At 41.1% G+C, this 19,838-nt stretch overlaps 1 protein-coding gene across 11 annotated transcripts in view; it reads right to left on the bottom strand.

The window, feature by feature from the left end:
• ZNF334 (zinc finger protein 334) overlaps positions 1 to 10,623 on the bottom strand; it is a 68,280-nt gene extending 57,657 nt beyond the window's left edge. For 7 of the 11 annotated variants that reach the window (XM_050806472.1, XM_050806471.1, XM_050806474.1 and 4 more), the window contains exons 1-4: positions 10,458 to 10,602; positions 9,113 to 9,171; positions 1,357 to 1,483; positions 954 to 1,046 (exon numbers count right to left, since the gene is read on the bottom strand). In XM_050806472.1, coding sequence (XP_050662429.1) covers positions 954 to 1,046; positions 1,357 to 1,483; positions 9,113 to 9,127 — 235 coding nt within the window. In that variant the 5' untranslated portion in view covers positions 9,128 to 9,171; positions 10,458 to 10,602. Of the gene's footprint in view, positions 1 to 953; positions 1,047 to 1,356; positions 1,484 to 3,052; positions 3,206 to 9,112; positions 9,172 to 10,431 lie in introns of all 11 variants that reach the window. The other 4 variants (XM_050806481.1, XM_050806475.1, XM_050806480.1 and 1 more) reach the window with 4 other exon arrangements.
• Between the last annotated feature and the right edge of the window lie 9,215 nt (positions 10,624 to 19,838).

Genomic DNA, 19,838 nt, shown 5'->3' with positions numbered 1-19,838 from the left:
AAAAACGAAAAATACTAAATACTAAAAAGCAAATCCATCCGTACCAGCCACTATTTAACAGGGGAAAAGGAAGAGGAAACTAGCAAAGAATACAAGTACTTTTGACACTTTACAAATACCACTAAACATTGAGTGGAAAAAGTAAGCAGTCACAAGGAATAGTACACAAAGTATGCTGGAAGTGTGGCTGATGGAGTGTTGAATAAAACAGACAAGAGTCAAGTAACCACTTACAGAAAGAGAGTCATACAGTGAGACCAGGTAAAACAGATGTCAGAAAGATGGGTCAGTTATTATCAAAACACACAAGAAGGAAGGGGTGAATGTGAAATTTTTGCAGTGACATGGAACTCTTGAATTTGTACAATGCAAAGGGAAGTAAGATTGCAGGCTGAGCAGAGCTGGGACTAGAAGAAGGCAAGCAGGATACCCAGGGCACCTGCACAATCCTGAGAGTTGAGTGTCTTCCTAAATTTTGCATGCCAGGCACCTTGTTTGCCTCACCCTACTCTGGATCCTGGTGAAGCTTAGAATGGAAAGGGAAACCGTGTTACTTCTGTTAAGTGATGTAGAGAAAAATGGAAGACAATTAAAAAGATTATGACAGATCTCTGAATGTCTGAAATATAAACCATGCCTATGACAATGGTGGGTGGGGCAAGGGAGGCAACAGAGAATGCTACAGAAATAAAGTTTAAGGTGTGATAAAAGAGGAACTTGAATTCTGGGGATAGGTAACTTAGTGGCAAAAATCTTTATAAATTTCAGTTATTTATTTGGGGAGAATGTTTCAGATGTCCATAGCATGACAGTTAATAACCTCAATCACTTCTAAAGGTCTGGGGCCAACAAAAAGAAATTCATGAAAAACATTACCATGCCAACTATTACCACTGACCAACACGGAACTCTCATTTCCATTGGTTCCACCTGCTCAGTTATCATTTACTTACCTGGGTAGTTCTGATTTGAGAATTCCTCCACTATCCATGGTTCTTCTCCTTGCTCCAATTTGAAAATCACATCCGGTTTGCTAACATGATACCCTGTTAATGGGAAATTACAGAACTTGGACCAAGATCTTTGGACATCAGGGACTCTGAAGAATGCAGAAAGTACAGCTTCAGAAGCTGTGCAATGAAGATTCCCAACAATAGCTCAGTAAAGCTAGAACATTTTGGTGAAGGGTAAGGGAAGGGCAGTGAATACATACACAAACTTTACTGTCTAAAAGGGTTTAATCATCTTGCTCCCCTGATGCTCAAAGCTAAATAATTAAATTCTAGACATCAACATGTTTTTGTAACACAGAAAAAATGTATGCTCTTGGGAGTTGTACAAGGAAACCGTCCTTACCCACGGAGACCAAGTTGCTGTAGTTCTCCAGCATCACATCCCTGTACAGGAGCCTCTGAGCAGGGTCCAGTTGCTGCCATTCCTCCTGGGTGAAGTTCACAGTCAGGTCCTGGAATGAAACTGATCTCTGAAAGAAAATGTTTAATCTGGGGTGACCAAAACTGAGTGATATCAAATGTATGGTAACATAAACTATAAGCAGACCACTGCCATGGCTAATGGAAAACTATAAAGAGATACAATTGTGGGAGGGCAGAAAATTAAAAATATGTCACTGTGTTCATTTTTAAAATGAATTTTAAAAATGTACTGAGCTTATACCATGTCCTGGAGCTATTCCAATTGCTTGGATTACTAATCACATAAAATACTAATCTTGCTCTCAAGGAGCATACATTCTGACAGGGTGACAAAAATAGAAATGTACATCTTTAAAGAGCAATGCTGGACATACACACAAGATGAAGGGTGATCACAAAAGAAGAAAGTTTGCTCCATTTTTGTTACCCCTTCTTTGAGGGCATAATAATTTTAGTCCTGAAATATAAACAGTATGCTGTATTATAGGACTGTAGCTGTTAAGAAAATACACAGACACCAAACACACATGGGGAGTTCGAGAACTACAATCTCTCCACAGGAAAGGCTAGTGAGGAGTGGGACAGAGGCCAGAGAATAGAGGAACTCTTTTTTCTAATTAGTAGTCTTGAAATTCAGATAGTACAACACATCAGCAAAACATTCTTGCATATAAGCTAACGTACATTTACTTAGGAATTGTAGTATATTTCCAAGTTAGTTCCAGCTATACATTAATATCAATAAAGCTTCATTATTTTTTCATTCTTTTGGCTGAAATACTAACAAGAATAGAAGTACAGTGAATTGCTGGGGTGTTCCCTATCCTCCACTTTGGAGACCACTGTTGTAAATAATGGAAATCCATAAAGAGGTATTTGTAAGCAAGGACTGGAGATTTGTGACCAAATGTGTGTTTTGAAACAATGCTCTAGAGCACAGGGGTTGGCAAACTACAGTCCGTGGGCAAAATCTAGGCCACTGGAAGCCAAATGTGGTCATGCTCATTTGTTACACACAGTCTGTGATGGCTTTCATGTCACAACAGCTGTGCTGAGGAAATCTGACAGAGACCACAGGGCCAGCAAAGCCAAAAATTTTGACCTTGTACTCTAAAGAAAACATTTGCTGTCCCCTACTCTAGAAAAATGGAAACTGGCTTAAAGGTCAAATTAGAGGGGAAGAAAACTAAGACACCACTACAGGACATGAGCACAGATAGTTCCTGGGAAATGGGAAGGAGAAAATCAGTCCTACACAACGGGAGGCAAGGAGAGTTGACCACTACTTGATGTGCAGATGTAATGTGTAGATTATTTCACATGATCAGCTGGGCTGATGCTAGTAGTATATGTGGAGATTAGGAAAACAAAACAGAAAAGAGAATTGAGCACAGGAAACGAAGGCACTGATGTTCACCATGCTGTGCTTGAAGTATCTATTGAGTAAAGAAGTAGAGATGTCTAGCTGGTAGTTGGATACATCGTTCTGGAGCTCAAAGGAGAGATACCATAGTGATCAGAAGCAATATTTGAAAGCATAAATAATGAGGAAGGTCTCCATGAACTGATATGAAGTGAAAAAAGTAAAGTATTAAAGAATATCTATAATATTCTACCTTTTATGTAAGAAAGGAGATGTAAGAAAACACACATGGCCAGGTGTGGTGGCTCACACTTATAATCCCAGCACTCTTGAGAGGTTGAGGTAGGCAGATCACTGGAGCTCAGAAGTTCAAGATCAGTCTGGGCAACATGGCAAAACCCCATCTCTACAAAAAATAAAAAAAAAATTAGCCGGGCATGGTGGCATGTGCTACTTGGGTGGCTGAGGCAAGAGGATCACTTGAGTCTGGGAGGCAGAGGTTGCAGTGAGCTGAGATTGTGCCACTGCACTCCATCAACTTGGGTTGACAGTGCAAGACCTCATCTCAAAAAAACAAAAAAAACCCACCACATATAACCACTACATGTGCAAAGAAAATTATGGAAAGGATACACCAGAAACTCATGAAACTGGTTACATTCAGGGGAGAGGTGGAGACAGATGGAAAGAATGGATGGATGGGAACAGAGTAGAAGAGATGAGAAGGAGTGACACTTCTCTAAAATATCTTTCTATATGGTTTTGATTCTTAGAAATATGGTAGGCCAGGTGTGGTGCCTTACGTCTGTAATCACAGCACTTTGGGAGGCTGAGGTGGGAGGACTGCTTGAACTCAGGAGTTCAAGACCAGCTCAGGCCACATAGTGAGACCTCATGTCTCAATTTTTTTTTTTTTTTTTTTTGCCAGGAGTGGTGGTGCATGCCTGTAGTCCCAGCTACTTGGGAGGCTAAGACAGGAGGATTGCTTGAGCTGAGGAGATCAAGGCTTTAGTGAGCTATGATTGCACTACTGCACTCCAGCTTGGGTGACAGAGCAAAGCCTAGTTTCAAAAATTATGCAAGTTAAATAAGTTTAAGTACGTAAAAAGGAAAGAAAAAAAAGAAAGAGGAAAGGAAAAGAAAGGAGAAATTAAAGGAGGGAGGAAGGAAAAGGAAAAGAAAACAAAGGAAAAGGAAAACAAGGGAAAGGGAAGGGGAAGAAGAAAGGAAAGAAGGGCTAGGATGAACCCTGCAAAATAGCCAGCAAAGTGTCAAGGTTGTAAGTGACAAAGAAGGACCATTGTGGGTTGCAAGAGGCTAAGGAGACAGGACATTTAATGCAACTTGGGTTCCTAGGTTGGATCCTTGAACTGAAAAAGGATATTCATGGAAAATAATTAGCAGAATTTGAGTAAGATAGATAATAGTACTGTATTCATGTGAATTTCCCAGTTCTGATCACTATAATATAGTTTTGAAAGATCAGGGGAAGCGAGGTGAAGGAAACACAAGTATTTTGTGTATGATTTTTCTCATTCTTCATATTTAAAAATAAAGCAGTAAAAAATAGGCATGCTGCCTCCACCTTCGCAGACACCTGGGCTTTGGCCTGCTGTATGTTTCACCTCACCTACATGACCATTCTAGCTCACCCCAGTCTTTCTTTTCTTTGATCTTTGATCTGCTATACATCTTTCTACTGACATACTTTATTAGGTAATTCAATGAGGCCTTTCCCGCTATCACCACTTAACTGTCTCTTATACATAAACTAGAAGTAGTTACATTATCCATTTTATTTCCTCCATGAATTACTTCCTCTAAAGGACCTATAAGCTTATTTTATTTTATTTTATTATTTTATTTTTTAGATGGAGTCTCGCTCTGTCTCCCAGGGCCTGGAGTGCAGTGGCGCAATCTCAGCTCACTGCAAGCTCCACCTCCCGGGTTCACGCCATTCTCCTGCCTCAGCCTCCCCAGCAGCTGGGACTATAGGTGCCCGCCACCACGCCCGGCTAATTTTTTTGTATTTTTAGTAGAGATGGGGTTTCACCGTGTTAGCCAGGATGGTCTCGATCTCCTGACCTCGTGATCCGCCCGCCTTGGCCTCCCAAAGTGCTGGGGTTACAGGCGTGAGCCACCGCACCCGGCCTAAAGGACCTATAAGCTTCTTGAAGATAAAGAGTATGTTATAATTATAGGCACAACAATAGACATATAAGGTCTTAATGACTAGAAAGAATGGCAAAAATACTACAAACAAAACGCCAGGGGAAAGAGTGCCAGGGAAGAGCCTTCACTAAAAAGTTCTGTACTCGCTAAGGCAGACCCAGTGCACTTCACAGCAGAAAGTCCAAAGTAAGAACAGTGAATGTGTTCACTTTGTGAGAAACTGAAAGGTGCTTATGACAAAGAAAAAGAAACTCGATTCTCCCGGTGACTCAGGTCCACTCTGTAAGCAACACTGTAAGTAGAACGATGATCCATTCAGAGCAGAGGAGAGTTCACTGTTTCACACAAAACAAGATTACCCACAAAAAAGAAATGATGAGCACTACTATGAGTAGGCATACGGCAACTGAGGAGATATGCCTACACCTTTAAAGGCCAATAGTCTTACTTGTGAGGTAGACAGATAATGACCAGACCCTATATGTAATGCAGAGATGAAGAGGGCCAGCATTGCTCTGTAAACACACAGTCTGTGGACACAGAATATGGGGACAGGAATGGGTCCTATGATGAGATGGCTCCTGGCTATGGTCCCAATGTAGACAGAAAAGGGGTAGAAAGTCAAGGAGCAAACAGTGGAAACACGATTAAAAGCAAGAAGTGTAAAATTTGGGGCATGTTCAGGAGACTAAATGCAGACCACCATCATTCTTCAGAGGGGCTCAGTGTGGGTGGTCCCTCCCACTGGGGGCATGAAGCACATCTGTGGAGATATTTTTGGCCATCAGGGTTCTGTGGGATGCTGCTGGCATTTGGTGGAGGGAGAGGGAAGGAGGGATGGTAGAGACACTGCAACATGCAATACCTTCTCCTACAGTAGAGAAATGCCCCAAGTCCTGTATAACTTTCTAATCTTAAATATTCATATAAGTGAAAAATCTGTTTATAATGATCTGAGCCTAGAACCTTATTCCATTTGGCACTTGAACACATAATATTTATATATATATATATATATATATATATTTTTTATGTATATTAAATTTTCTTCAATGTAATAGTGGGTATATCAAGGACAATTTGTATTTGATTTGAACTGGAACTTTAGGGATTTTCACTCTTGAAAAATATCACAAATGGCAATGTTATGTACAGTATTCAAATCACAACACATCGCTCCTGTATCAGTGAGAACCTATAACTACATTCATAGAGATTTAACCTAAAAGTAGTCTGTATAAACATCAGACTCCTCTTTTGACTTTTACTATAGTTATATCTGGGCAAGTCTGTATTAAGATACATATCATTTTTAATTACTTTATGTTTTTACTTTTCCTCTATATTCGAGTTCTATCGATTTTTAAAAAATTACACAAGTAGGTTAAATTATCTATAATCTTCAAAACAGGATAAAGGGAGGATGGCGTTTAGTTCGGATTTCTAGAAAACAGAGCCTAAGGCAAGGACTCAGTCTGTATCATTTTATCTGGGAACTCCAAGCCAGGGCAGTGAGGGTGAGGGAAGTAAGGAAAGGAGGAAAGAAAGGATGTAAACAATGAGATATGAGAGACATTAGCATGCTGCCCACCACCTCACTACAAGCCCCAAAGAGGGGCAAGTTTCCTCAGCAGGAGCATGGGGTCAGCACATGGGACACCTCTGGGAGAACCACCAAGAGAAACTAATCTTCAAATAGTGCACAGAAGAGAGAAAGGATGGTGAATTCATCTGCCCACCTCCTTCTCATTTTCCATTTCCCTTCATTCAAGGTTCACCCAGTGAGTTAACCTGCCCACACTTCCAGGTTGCATCATCTGGCTCCACCATCTGGCCCCTCAGGAAGCTGGTACCACACCTTATGGTGTGTGGTTTCATCCAAGTCTAAAAGAGGAGGCAGCCTGGTGTGGGTGGGTGGCATTAACTAAGAGAGATAAAGGAGATGGCTGAATATGGAAGGTTTGCATCCCAATATAGCTCATAAGAAAGTATGTTCTGTAAATAGATATGGGTCTGGCAGAGTTGAGAACCACCTCAGCACAGTTTGAACTGTTGGTGTAATATCTTTCTCTTTCACTAGCATGTGAGCTCCATGAGGACAGAGACAGTATCTCCTTCATTCAAGTTGAATGTAGACCATCTAGCATAGCGTATGACACACAATTGTTGGATCAATATACAGTTGTTGAGTGAAAGGTCCAGAGTGGTAGGAATTAAGAAGAGGCAGGAAACGGTCATGACATAAATAGCCTTACACGTCATACCAAGGATGCTGAACTTGTATTATGTAAGTGGTGTGGAACCTCTTAAGTCACTTCTGTATTAAGACATGATCATGTTGGCATTTTGGAGGAACTGGTCAGTGTGAACAACAGCCTTGAGGTGGGAAGAGGAAGGGGCCAGGCAGACTGCTGAGAAAGCTACTAATATTATGACAACCCACGAGAAACTGAGGCAGGAGAAGGAAGTGAAAGGACAAATTCAAGAAATGTTATTAGCAAGCTCGACAAACAGGTATGGTAGGAGGTGAGGAAAAGGAGAATTAAGATGGACTTCAGGCTGGGCGCAATGGCTCACGCCTGTAATCCCAGCACTTTGGGAGGCTGAGGCGGGCAGATCACAAGGTCAGGAGATCAAGACCATCCTGGCTAACACGGTGAAACCCCGTCTCTACTAAAAATACAAAAAAATTAGCCGGGTGTTGTGGTGGGCGCCTATAGTCCCAGCAACTCAGGAGGCTGAAGCAGGAGAATGGTGTGAACCCAGGAGGCAGAGTTTGCAGTGAGCCGAGATCGCACCACTGCACTCCAGCCTGGGCAATAGAGCGAGACCCCCATCTCAAAAAAAAAAAATAGACTTCATTTTCTGGCTTGATGGAAGCAGCACTGATAGGGAATCAAGAAGCAGCAGTACATTGAGCAAGTTGTAAATATTATTTCCATGTTGGATACGAGGACTCCATGTGCCTTCTGGACATCCTTGTAGAGATGTTCAGCAAGAATCTCAAGCTGAGGTTCTCAGAGGCAGAAATATTTCAGAGCATAAAGACTCACAAGTTAAAAACCACAAAGGGCAAGAAAAAAAAATCAGAAAGAATAATGGGCTAACAATGGAATAGCAATGTTCATGAAACAAAGAGAAGATTGTATAAAAGATATAAAAAAGACATGATTACAGGCTGGGCATGGCAGCTCACACCTATAATCACAGCACTTTGGGAGGCCAAGGTGGGAGGATCACTCGAACCCAGGAGTTCGAGACCAGCCCGGGCAACATAGTGAGACCTCATCTCAATTAAAAAAAAAAAAAAAAAAAAAAAAAGACATGATTGTAGAGCTACAAAGAGAATCAAGTGAGGGATACCACAGACATTATCAGAGGTGCATATTAGGGAGGGGGCAGTCATACTGTCAAATGCAACAAAGAGTTTGGTAAAGTATGAACTGAAAAATACTCATTGGGTTTGAAAACATTTAGGTTACTGGTAACTTTTTCCAGAACAGATCCATCAGAGTGGTGGGGGCAGACATAAGACTGTATCAAGTGGGTTGAAATGAGACAGGCTAGTGAAGTTTTACCTACAGAATATTGAATTGTCCCCTCTAGAACTTGTTTTATAAGTACAGCTGCAATAAAGTTATAGGGCATTATTTGAAGAATATTATTCTATTTGTTACAGGTTTTATCCATTTATTCTAGGTCTTATCACTGGATCATAGACATCACAGAGAACCATCTGAATGCTGCCTGTTCGGATGACACTGGATTGGTTCCCTGTAATTACTGTGCTCTGCCTGGGTATAGAAGTCACAGGAAACCCATAGCATTTCTTTCCCAGCTGTTTTTGGCAGAGCTGCCTCTACTTCACTTACTCAAAGATCATCCAAGAAAATTTTTAGATAATTATGGGAAAACCACACAAAATCCAGTGTAAGGGCTATCTCATATGGTCTGGGCCTTTCTGGAACCATTTGAGTAAGTCTATAGGAATATATGATTTCTGTATATCTATGTCCACTTTTCTAGTACTGATCGAATACTCTGATGCTGAATTTTATACATTTCAGTTTCATCTGCAAACTACTCTAAACCTCTTGAAGTTCACTGTATAATGTGAGAAGTAAATCCCTGAGCAACTTACCTGAAATTTGTTCATTTTCAGGTTCTCTTGAGAAAGGGCCAAGAGTGTTGAAAGCAGAGCTGGGTAAGGAAGAATGGGGAATGGAATGAGCAATCTGGCTCACACAGCAGCTCTACAGTTACCTACAAAGACAGCCACACACCCATTTAAAAACACGGTCCTTTGACCAGTCTGGTTCAGGAAGCAACAGCTTGAGGAAACGTTCACTTGTCCATTTATAGTTCTAGAATAGTCACATAGAGCTTTTCTTACTGTCAACAAATGTTTTCTACTGAATTACTGAGAATTTATGCCTCCTTTGAAAAAAACTGAAAACCTCTGAGTCCAATTAATAGAAGACTAGGTCAACCAAAGTTAGTATACACAAAGCCTGGAACACTATTTTGGTATTAAAGTGGATTCTAGGATTAAAAGATTTCTTGGAATAGGAAAATGATATTTTGTCACCTACCTACTTTCCTACTAATGTGTTTAGCCACTTGAGATGAGAGAATCCAGAGAGAATGAATGAAAGTGTTTAAGGTGTTTGTCTTTTTGACAGTTTGGTCTTCCTTAGCTGCAGTTTCACAAGAGGACCTTTTACTAAGAAACTTCTTGTGGTAGGTAACTTAAATGTGGTAGATGACAAAGCCCTGACGGTTACTCAAAGGACCAGAATTCAGTTATTGGCTCTGTCGCTAGCAAACTGCATTACTGAATAAAATCTTTACGAAGTCGTAATTTTAAAATAAGATAAATTGGTTTTTAGTCTTTCCTTTACCCCATTGTGTAGCTCTGTAAGGGGTAAACTCAGTAAATCCCACGTGAGGTGATGAACATGGTTGGTGCAGCTCAGAATAAACAGAGGATGGAGATGGTAGGGAATGACATGTATGTGTTTAGGAAGTGATGAAGAGATCATTTCCTTATTTATAACTAGTACGCCTTCCTTCCAACCCAGGACTCTCGCAGATACCTCCAGTGAAGTGTCTTTTCCTGTCAAATCTGGACCCTGCCCATTCCAGCTCACATCCTTCTTCCGAAACGTGATATGAACTTTGCTGAGCTATAGTAATCAATGGTTGCAGGACTAAGTGCATCAGCAGAAGTTCTGGAAAGAGGCTCTGGCTACTTGGATGCGCAAACCTTTCACTTTCACTCTGGCTACTTGGATGCGCAAACCTTTCACTTCTTCAGGCAAATCAGGGCCCTAGAGAGAGCCCGCCCCGTGGCCTGCAGGTCAGGAGCCCAATCCTGTCCTAGCTGCCTCGCCTCGCCTCCCGACAACAGGAAACCCTCCCTCCAAAGACAGGGAGAGCGCGCGTCCACCCTCCGCAGACCCGAGGACAGCTCCGCCCGGCCCCACCGTTCCCTCCGACGCCCGAGTGCTCGGAGCTCGCCGCCAGCCCTTCCTATAGGTTGTGGGTGCACCCGCTTCGCCTGCAGTTCGCGCCAGGTCCAAGTCACGCGGGACCAGGTATTCACGGGCTGAAAGACCCTCACCCGGAAGAGTCTGTCGAACCGGAAGCGCGTCCGGGTGAAAAACAGGAACGGCACATGCGCAGAAAGGCCCCCGGGCCGCCTTTCCCGGGGCTCTCCCGAGGCCCGCGCCGGCTTCAGGGACCACAGTCCCCAGAAGGCGTCGCGGCCGCCGCCCTACCCTGAAGGATCTTTGAAGAGCTTATGCTTTAACTACAGAACTTGGGTGACTGCTGTGAATCACCAATACGAAAAGTAAAGTTTCATATCCGTTTCACCGAAGGCTGTAGATGAGAAAGGAAAATTATGCGAAATGAAAATGACTGCGAAAGATACTCCAGCGGAATGTTAAGGGAATAATACTAACGACCTGCAGAAAATTTCTCGCCAACAGTATACAGAATCGTTGCTGGCTTTCAATACGTGAAAGTTGAAGATAAATCAGAATATCTCTGAAGAAAACGATCTATTAGCTGTAACCCCAATTCCCAGAGATACCCGAGTTTAACATTAGGTGCACATTCTTCTGACAGTTTTACAAAGAGGAACTCATATGGGTCTAATAATAATATTATATGGGTCTAATATTTTTAAAATTAGCAATATAGTTAATATACTTTAATATCACGAATCATCTCATATTCATTGTAATATAGAAAATAGTTTTACATCCACAAGGAAAATACATACAATCATGCATGGTTTAACGATGGGGATACGCTCTGAGCAATGTGTCTTTAGGCAATCTCATCTTTGTGTGAACATCATGGAGGGTTCTTACACAAATCTAGACGATATAGTCTACTACACACCTAGGCTGTATGGTATAGCCTTTTTCTCCTAGGCTGCAGACCTTTGTGGCATGTTACTGTCCTGAATACCGAATGCAATGGTAACACAATGGTATTTGTGTGTGTAAACATACCTAAACATAGGAAAGGTACAGTAAACGTACAGTATTATAAACTTGTGAGACCACAGTTGTATATGCAGTACATCATTGACTGGAACATTCTTATGTTATGCATGACTGTATATGAATTGTATACACATTGAATAAATAGAATTTTATAAAACTTTACTCATTGGAAGGCATGAAAATTTCTGACAAAGTTATGATGTATTCAATTTCAGAAAAGAACAGTTAGCGACTGGTGGTAGCTAGTCTTCAAAGATGGCCCCCCAATGAACTAAACTTCCCAGTATTCCAGGCTTGTATATTTCCCTCCCACACTGATTTTGGCTGACTCTGTGATTCTCTTTAACCAAAAGAATGCGTCAGAAGTGACACTGTGCCACTTCCAGAAAATAAGCCATACATAGTCCTGGAAGCTTCAGCTTTGCTCTTTGAAGAGTCCTTAGACACTAAGACATGCAGCTAACCTGTTAGACCAAATGGAGAAACCAAGAAAAGTAGGAAGTGAGAGGCCCTGAGACCACATGGAAAAGGAGACGCCCATCTTTCCTAACAATGCAGCTATCCCAGCCTTCCAGTCATCCTTGCCTAGAGACATAAGACATATGAGTGAACATTCCAGGCCAGTGAAGTTCCTAGATGACTTCAGCTCCAGATGAAATCATGTAGCTGATCCCAGTAAACATACAGACTACAAGAAATAATAAATTTTGTTGTTTTAAGCTTCGAAATTTTGGGTGGTTAGTTATGCAGCAATAGCTAGCTAAACATCAACAAAAGATGATTTCGAAGAATATGATATGAAAAACTGCCATTTCAAATCAGTGAGAAAGGCTTATTGTTAAATAGATTATTGAAAAAGTGATGTGGGACAACTCACTAACCATTTGGAGTAAAAAACTAAGATTAAATTCTCATCTCACACATTATAATCAATATATTTCACATTGACATATAATTTGAAATGTTAAACGCAAACTCTCGGAGTAAGTGATTGTTTGCATTACTTGCTAGGAAAGCTCTTTTACTGAAATTTTATCAAAGCAAAGTTTCCTAGTAATCAAGAAAATGGAATATATTTCTATTCATTCAAGTTTAGATAGTCTCAAATGTTTTGCTACTTTTGTAATTCAGAACATTTTTCTATCTTATTTTCATTGCCATGTAAAAATGACACTGTAGAGAAAATTATTGATCAATGTGGCTATGAAAAATTGAAAAAGTCTTGCTTCAGAAAAAAATAGATTTAAAAAGAAATAAATGGAGAAAATAAAGTGGTTTCACCACATATGAGAAGGATTGAAATACACTCAATTTATTAACATCTCTTTTAAAAATCTGTAAAGATGAGGATTCAAATTTTTTTAAAACATGAAAAAAGAACACGAACAAGGCAATTAATACAGAAGAATTGTAAAAGAGCCGTAACTATGTATATGAGGTAATGGCCAATAATACTCTAGAGCAAAGAAGTGCAAAAAGTTTTTGATTACATACTTTTTTGGCAGACTAATTTGGCAAAGATTAAATGGAATAATAAAGTATTGGCATGAATTTGGAAAAAATACTTGTTCCCAGACAGGTTGGGTGGGAGTATAATTCCTATGACATTTCTAGTAGACATTCTGTACCCAAATTGAAGATTTCACGCCTTTTATTCCAGCAACTCAGCTTCTAGGAACATCTTAATGAAATAATTAAATCAGTACAAAAATATGCATATCAAGAAAGTTCCTTATAATGGTTTTAATCATAATCTTTTTTTTTTTTTTTTTTCCGTAGACGGAGTCTCACTGCGACGCCCAGGCTGGAGTGCAATGGTGCCATCTCGGCTCACTGTAACCTCCACCTCCTGGGTTCACATGATTCTCCTGTCTCAGCCTCCCGAAAAGCTGGGGTTACAGGTGTTTACCACCATGCCCGGCTAATTTTTGTATTTTTAGTAGAGATGGGATTTCACCATATTGGGAACTCCTGACCTCAAGTGACCCACCCACCTCAGCATCTTAAAGTGCTGGGATTACAGGCGTGAGCCACTATGCCCAAGCCAATCATAATAATTTTTTAAAAGGTAGAGGGAAGCAACCAAATGTCCACCAGCAATGTGAAGGTGAAGGTAGAATATAAGTATGTAGGGTCCAGCCCCACAGGGTTGATGGGTTTTTCACCCCGTGCGCGGAGACGAGAGATTGTAGAAATAAAGACGCAAGACAGAGATAAAAGAAAAGACAGCTGGGCCCGGGGGACAACTACCACCAAGACGTGGAGACCGGTAGTGGCCCTGAATGCCAGGCTGCACTGATATTTTTTGGATACAAGACAAATGAGCAGGGTAAGGAGTGTGAGCCATCTCCAATGATAGGTAAGATCATGTGGGTCACGTGTCCACTGGACAGGGGGCCCTTCCCTGCCTGGCAGCTGAGGCAGAGAGAAAGAGAGGAGAGAGAGAGAGACAGCTTACGCCATTATTTCTGCATATCAGAGACTTTTAGTACTTTCACTAATTTGCTACTGCTATCTAAAAGGCAGAGCCAGGTGTACAGGATGGAACATGAAGGCAGACTAGGAGTGTGACCACTGAAGCACAGCATCACAGGGAGACGGTTAGGCCTCCGAATAAATGCGGGTGGGCCTGACTGATGTCAGGTCTTCCGCAAGAAGTGGAGGAGTGGAGTCTTCTCTAAACTCCCCCCAGGCAGAGGGAAACTCCCTTTCCCGGTCTGCTAAGTAGCGGGTGTTTTTCCTTGACCCTGACGCTGCCGCTAGACCACGGTCTGCTTGGAAATGGCATTTTCCCAGACGCTGGCGTTACTGGTAGACCAAGGAGCCCTCTGGTGGCCCTGCCTGGGCATAACAGAAGGCTCGCACTCTTGTCTACTGGTCACTTCTCACTATGTCCCCTCAGCTCCTATCTCTGTATGGCCTGGTTTTTCCTAGGTAATAATTGTAGAACAAGGATTATTATAATATTGGAATAAAGAGTAATTGCTACAAACTAATGATTAATTACATTCATATATAATCATATTTATTATCTATATCTAGTATAACTATTCTTATTTGATACATTTTATTATACTGGAACAGCTCGTGCCCTTGATCTCTTGCCTCGGCACCTGGGTGGCTTGCCACCCACATAAGTAGCCATTTTTAATTTATTTGATGTAATATTTGAATTACAAATATCATTTTCATGTTTTTTCAAATATAACTACTTGTCTTAATGTGATTTATTGAAAACATCATTTTTTGCCCACTGCTTTGCAATGTCATCTAATTCTTACATACCTCTTGTCTATACATGTTCCTGCAAGGAACCAGCATTTAACTATTTTACAAATTAAAGAAATTTCATACATATTAACATTAATCTGCTTTTTCTAAGATTTTCTGGATGTATTTTAAATACTCTGTGAAGGGAAACAAAAAAAAGCAAGGAAAGCACCAAAATTTGCCGCTATTTTGACAGAAATGTTATTAAAGAAACAAAATTTTCAATTCTTCAAGAAAATGAGATATATTTCTATTCGAGTTTAAATATTTTCAAATGTTATGCTGCTGTTGTAAGAGGGAATGTTTTTCTATCTTACTTTCATCGCCATATAAAAAGCAATTGAGGCTCTAAAACAGTGTTGCCAAAAATCACTATATGTTTATTAAAAGCAGAATTCTAAACATGTACCTTCATGATCCTAACATTGTAAAATTATCAAAAAGCTGTGAATCTACCATGAGGTATAGTCATTTCTGGAAGGAAGATAACAAGTGATATCTGTTCTGCTTTTGATCTATAGTTTCAGATTTATTTACAATGTTCTTTTATTAGTTATATATTGTTGCGTAACAAATTGCCCCCAAAATTGGTGGCTTAAAACAACATTATTTATGATCTCACATTTTCTCGTGGTAAGGAATCTGGGCACTGTTTAGATGGGTTCTCTGCTTTGGCATCTCTCTCCACAATCAAGATGTCAGGTGTGGCTACACTCATTTCAAGGCCAATTCAGAAATATCAGCTTCCATGCATACTTTCATGGTTGTTGGCAGGATTCAGCTCTTTGCCACCTGAGTCTCTCCATAGGGCAGCTCACAACATGGCAGCTTGTTTCATTAGAACAAATGAGAGAGAGAGACAGAGACAGAGAGAGAGAGAGAGAGAGAGAGAGAGAGAGAGAGAGAGAGAGAAGACAGAGTGAGTCATGGTCTCATAAAACCCAACCTCAGAAGTGATATGCCAGCACTTTTGCCATATTTTACTGGTTAGAAGTCATTAGGTGCAGCCCACACTCAAGAGGAGGGGATGGCACAAGGTCATAAATACCAAGAGAGGGGGATCATTGGGAGCCATTTCAGAAAAAGCTTCCTGCTCTATTGAGCAACTGAGAAATTCAAGAGCTAGCATAGTATTACTAGTTTTTTATTCCGGTGGCAGATTTAATTGCTCATGGGTTTTAATCTCTTATTGTAGTGCAATGTTATATTTTGTTAATAGATGCTGGATTTGATCCTCTATGGCAGGGATCCCCAACCCCCATGAACTCTGAGAAGCATGTGGAATGCTCCCAGAATTGTCTCCTGGGGGACTAGAGGTTAAGACATTTGTTCATCATTGTTTCCAGTGGCACTGTCCACCACCTCCAAGACCCAAGATCTCTATCCCAACAAAGTTAGGAACCAGGCCACACAGCAAGAGGTGAGCAGCAGGTGAGTGAGCACTACTGCCTGAGCTCCACCTCCTGTAAGATCAGTGGCGGCATTAGACCCTCATATGAGCGGGAACCCTATTGTAAACTGCACACCTGAGGAATCTAGGTTGCACACTCCTTACGAGAATCTAATGCCCCCCAATCCTGTCCGTGGAAAAATTGTCTTCCATGTAACTGGTCTCTGGTGCCACAAAGTTTGGGGACCGCTGCTATATGGGATCAATTAATCCTACCATACAAGGCATCAGCCTAAAGCAGCCATCCTGATAGAAGTATGATATTACATATAAAGGCCCAGCTAAGGCAGAAGTTTTGGTATGACACTCTAAGACTTTTGGGTGTTGTCTGCCAGGATGTAGCTTATGTATGGAACTAGTGGCTGATATATGCTATTGTATCCTCAAGTGGCTGGAAACGAAGAGATGACAGTAGAATTAACCTGTTTCATCATCACTCTCACTTTCTGAATTTGTGCTTTTCTTCCCTGTAACTTTATTATTTATTTATTTATTTATTTACTGAGAGTCTTGCTCTGTCACCCAGGCTGGAGTGCAGTGGCGTGATCTTGGTTCACTGCAACCTCCACCTCCTGGGTTCAAGCAATTCTCCTGCCTCAGCCTCCTAAGTAGCTGGGATTACAGGTGTGAACCACCATGCCCAGCTATTTTTTTTTTTTTTGGTATTTTTAGTAGAGACAGTACTTCACCATCTTGGTCAGGCTGGTCTGGAACTCCTGACCTCAAGTGATCCACCTACCTCAGCCTCCCAAAGTGCTGGGATGATAGGTGTAAGCTACCACACCCAGCCCCAACAACTTTAGACTTTGTTGGGATAGAGATTTTGAGTCTTGGAGATGGTAGACAGTTCCACTGGAAACAACGATGAACAATGTTGTAATCTTTAGTCCTCCAGGAGACAATTCTGGGAGCATTCCATATGCTTCTCAGGGTTCTTAGAAGAATCAAATCCCTGTTGTCCATAGCAGGGACCTTAATTGCTCCTGCTTACGTTGGCATTTCTCCTTCTTTATCTCATTATCTCCAGTCCCTCATCCCTGCTTCCTGGAATCACCTTCCAAATAAACTCTATAACCCAGGCACTGTATGCATTTTACATAACATGTACATGACATCTTACACTGTACCCTGCCCTCTCTCTTCCTAGTATTTCTTTTTGAACTGGAAGAGGAAGCAAGTGAAGATTTGACTTGAAGATTAGAGAGTTGAAGTAATCTTCATTTATTCACTTTGGATGAAGACTGTATGGTCAATAGCTAGGTCTTGGCATTCTAATTACTAAATAGATACTATGTTTATGGTAAATGACTGTAGGTCTGTCTATCCTCAAAGGAAGCAGAAAACCTTGGATCCTGCTGAGTTTTTATCCAGTGGGAGATTTCCTCAAAAAAGTTTAAGCAGTGGTGGAAGACTAAAATTTACTACTTAAAAATTATTTCTTAAGATGTGCTATTTAGCATACCAGCTACACTGACTATCGGGGCATGGTTCAGATGGGTTCTGTCTGTGCTTCAGGGTCTTTTGCTGTAATCCAAGGTGTCAGTGTACTTGCACTTGAGCTTTATAAGGACGTGTGAAGTGGTCCGTGGCCTGTTAGGAACCGGGCCACACAGCAGGAGGCTTTGTTAATATTTTTTAAAATTTAGCTTTTGGTTTGGTTAATCCTTTCTATTGTTTCTTTTTGCTATTTCATTTATTGCTTCCTTTTATCTGCATTATGTTCTTCCTCATCATTAAAAAAATTATTCTGTTCTTTGCTGGGTGCAGTGGCTCACACCTATAATTCCAGCACTTTGGGAGGCTGAGGTGGGTGGATCACTTGAGCCCAGGAGTTCAAGACCAGCCTTGGCAACATGGTGAAACCCTGTCTCTATCAAAAATGCAAAAATTAGCCAGTGTTATAATCCGGTCTCTAATTAATTAATTAATTAATTAGATTTAAAAAATTATCCTGTTCTTATTTTAACATCTTGAGTTAGGCACAGTCAATATAAGAATTTAGGACCACGCACAGTGGCTCACACCTGTAATCCCAGCATTTTGGGAGGCTGAGGCGGGTGGATCACCTGAGGTCAGGAGTTCGAGACCAGCCTGGCCAACATGGTGAAACCCCATCTCTACTAAAAATGCAAAAATTAGCCGGGTGTGGTGGCTCATGCCTGTAATCCCAGCTACAAGGGCGGCTGAGGCAAGAGAATCACTTGAACCGGGGAGGTGGAGGTTGCAGTGAGCCAAGATTGTTCCACTGCACTCAAGTCTGGGCGACAGAGTGAAACTCTGTCTCAAAAACAAACAAAGCTTGATGCTAAAGCCAGAACTCTTGCTTACTGTGCTGTACTCCACCGAAGGGAATCTAAGACTTGACTTGTACAAACCATACCTGAAAGTTAGTGAATGGGGAAAATATAGAAGAAATATTGACTATCAATCTCAGAAATTGCTATTTCTATATTTTAAAACCTTGCTAATAATTTTTGACGAACTTTATTATTAGATTTATTTGCCTTTTTATCATTTTACTCTTGCAAAGTTTCTTTCTTATCAGCAAGGAGCCAGTTAGTTGGTTTTTACCAAAAAACGATAATCCATAATGGGCTTAACACTTAAGCTTTATGCTTTAGTTTCTGATACTAGGGCGAATATATATTTTCTCACCTGCAAAATTCAGTTAGCTCTATCAGACTTGCTTCTGTCTTTCTGGAACCTCCAATAGTAAGGGGCAGTATCTGATTGTCCAAGTTTAAAACTCTATCCTTGACTCCCTTCTCTTCCCCTCCTTCATCCTTTTCTGTATTAGTCATCTGAAGAACCCTCATGTTTGTACCTGTTACCAACTGTACTTCCACTGCCCCTAGTTTAGACCCTTACCTTTCTTGCCTGAACAAGTATAATAGTGTACCTAGCTCTTCTGTGTTCAGTATCTTCTCTCCCCAGTGTATCTTGTGGATTGATCTTTCTCAGATCTTTCTGTGTTACTTTCCTGTTTATGATTCTTTCCATTGACTTCAGGATAAAAGTCCTTAGCATGCCACACATAGTTATAAGGCCCTACCTTTTTTACCTCACCTTGCACTTTTTCTTATATCTCCTTTGTGCCAGCTGTGATAAAGTACTGGAGATGCTTGAGTAACCAGTAGTTCCTTCTTCATGGACAGAGATGCTGCAATTGACTTTATAAAATGACATTTTGTGTTCATTCTTCTCCACTCTTAAAAAGATCATGACCTCCATCTCATTTTCATCCCAACATGCGCAAAGCCTTTTAGCAATATCTTTTAGATATTACGAATAATATCACAGGGTGTATGCACAGGGTGTACACACACTGTGATAAAAGGAGTAATATTGGTCGGGCGCAGTGGCTCACGCCTGTAATCCCAGCACTTTGGGAGGCCGAGACGGGCGGATCATAAGGTCAGGAGATCAAGACCATCCTGGCTAACACGGTGAAACCCCGTCTCTACTAAAAAATACAAAAAAAAAAAAAAAAAAAAAAACTAGCCGGGTGAGGTGGCGGGCGCCTGTAGTCCCAGCTACTCAGGAGGCTGAGGCAGGAGAATGGCATAAACCGGGGAGGCGGAGCTTGCAGTGAGCTGAGATCCGGCCACTGCACTAGAGCCTGGGAGACA

Source organism: Macaca thibetana, chromosome 10 (genome assembly GCF_024542745.1).
Source record: "Macaca thibetana thibetana isolate TM-01 chromosome 10, ASM2454274v1, whole genome shotgun sequence".
NCBI classification, from domain to species: Eukaryota; Metazoa; Chordata; class Mammalia; order Primates; family Cercopithecidae; genus Macaca; species Macaca thibetana.
Note: the sequence above shows the minus strand (reverse complement) of the source record. Positions and strands in the feature narration are given on the sequence as shown.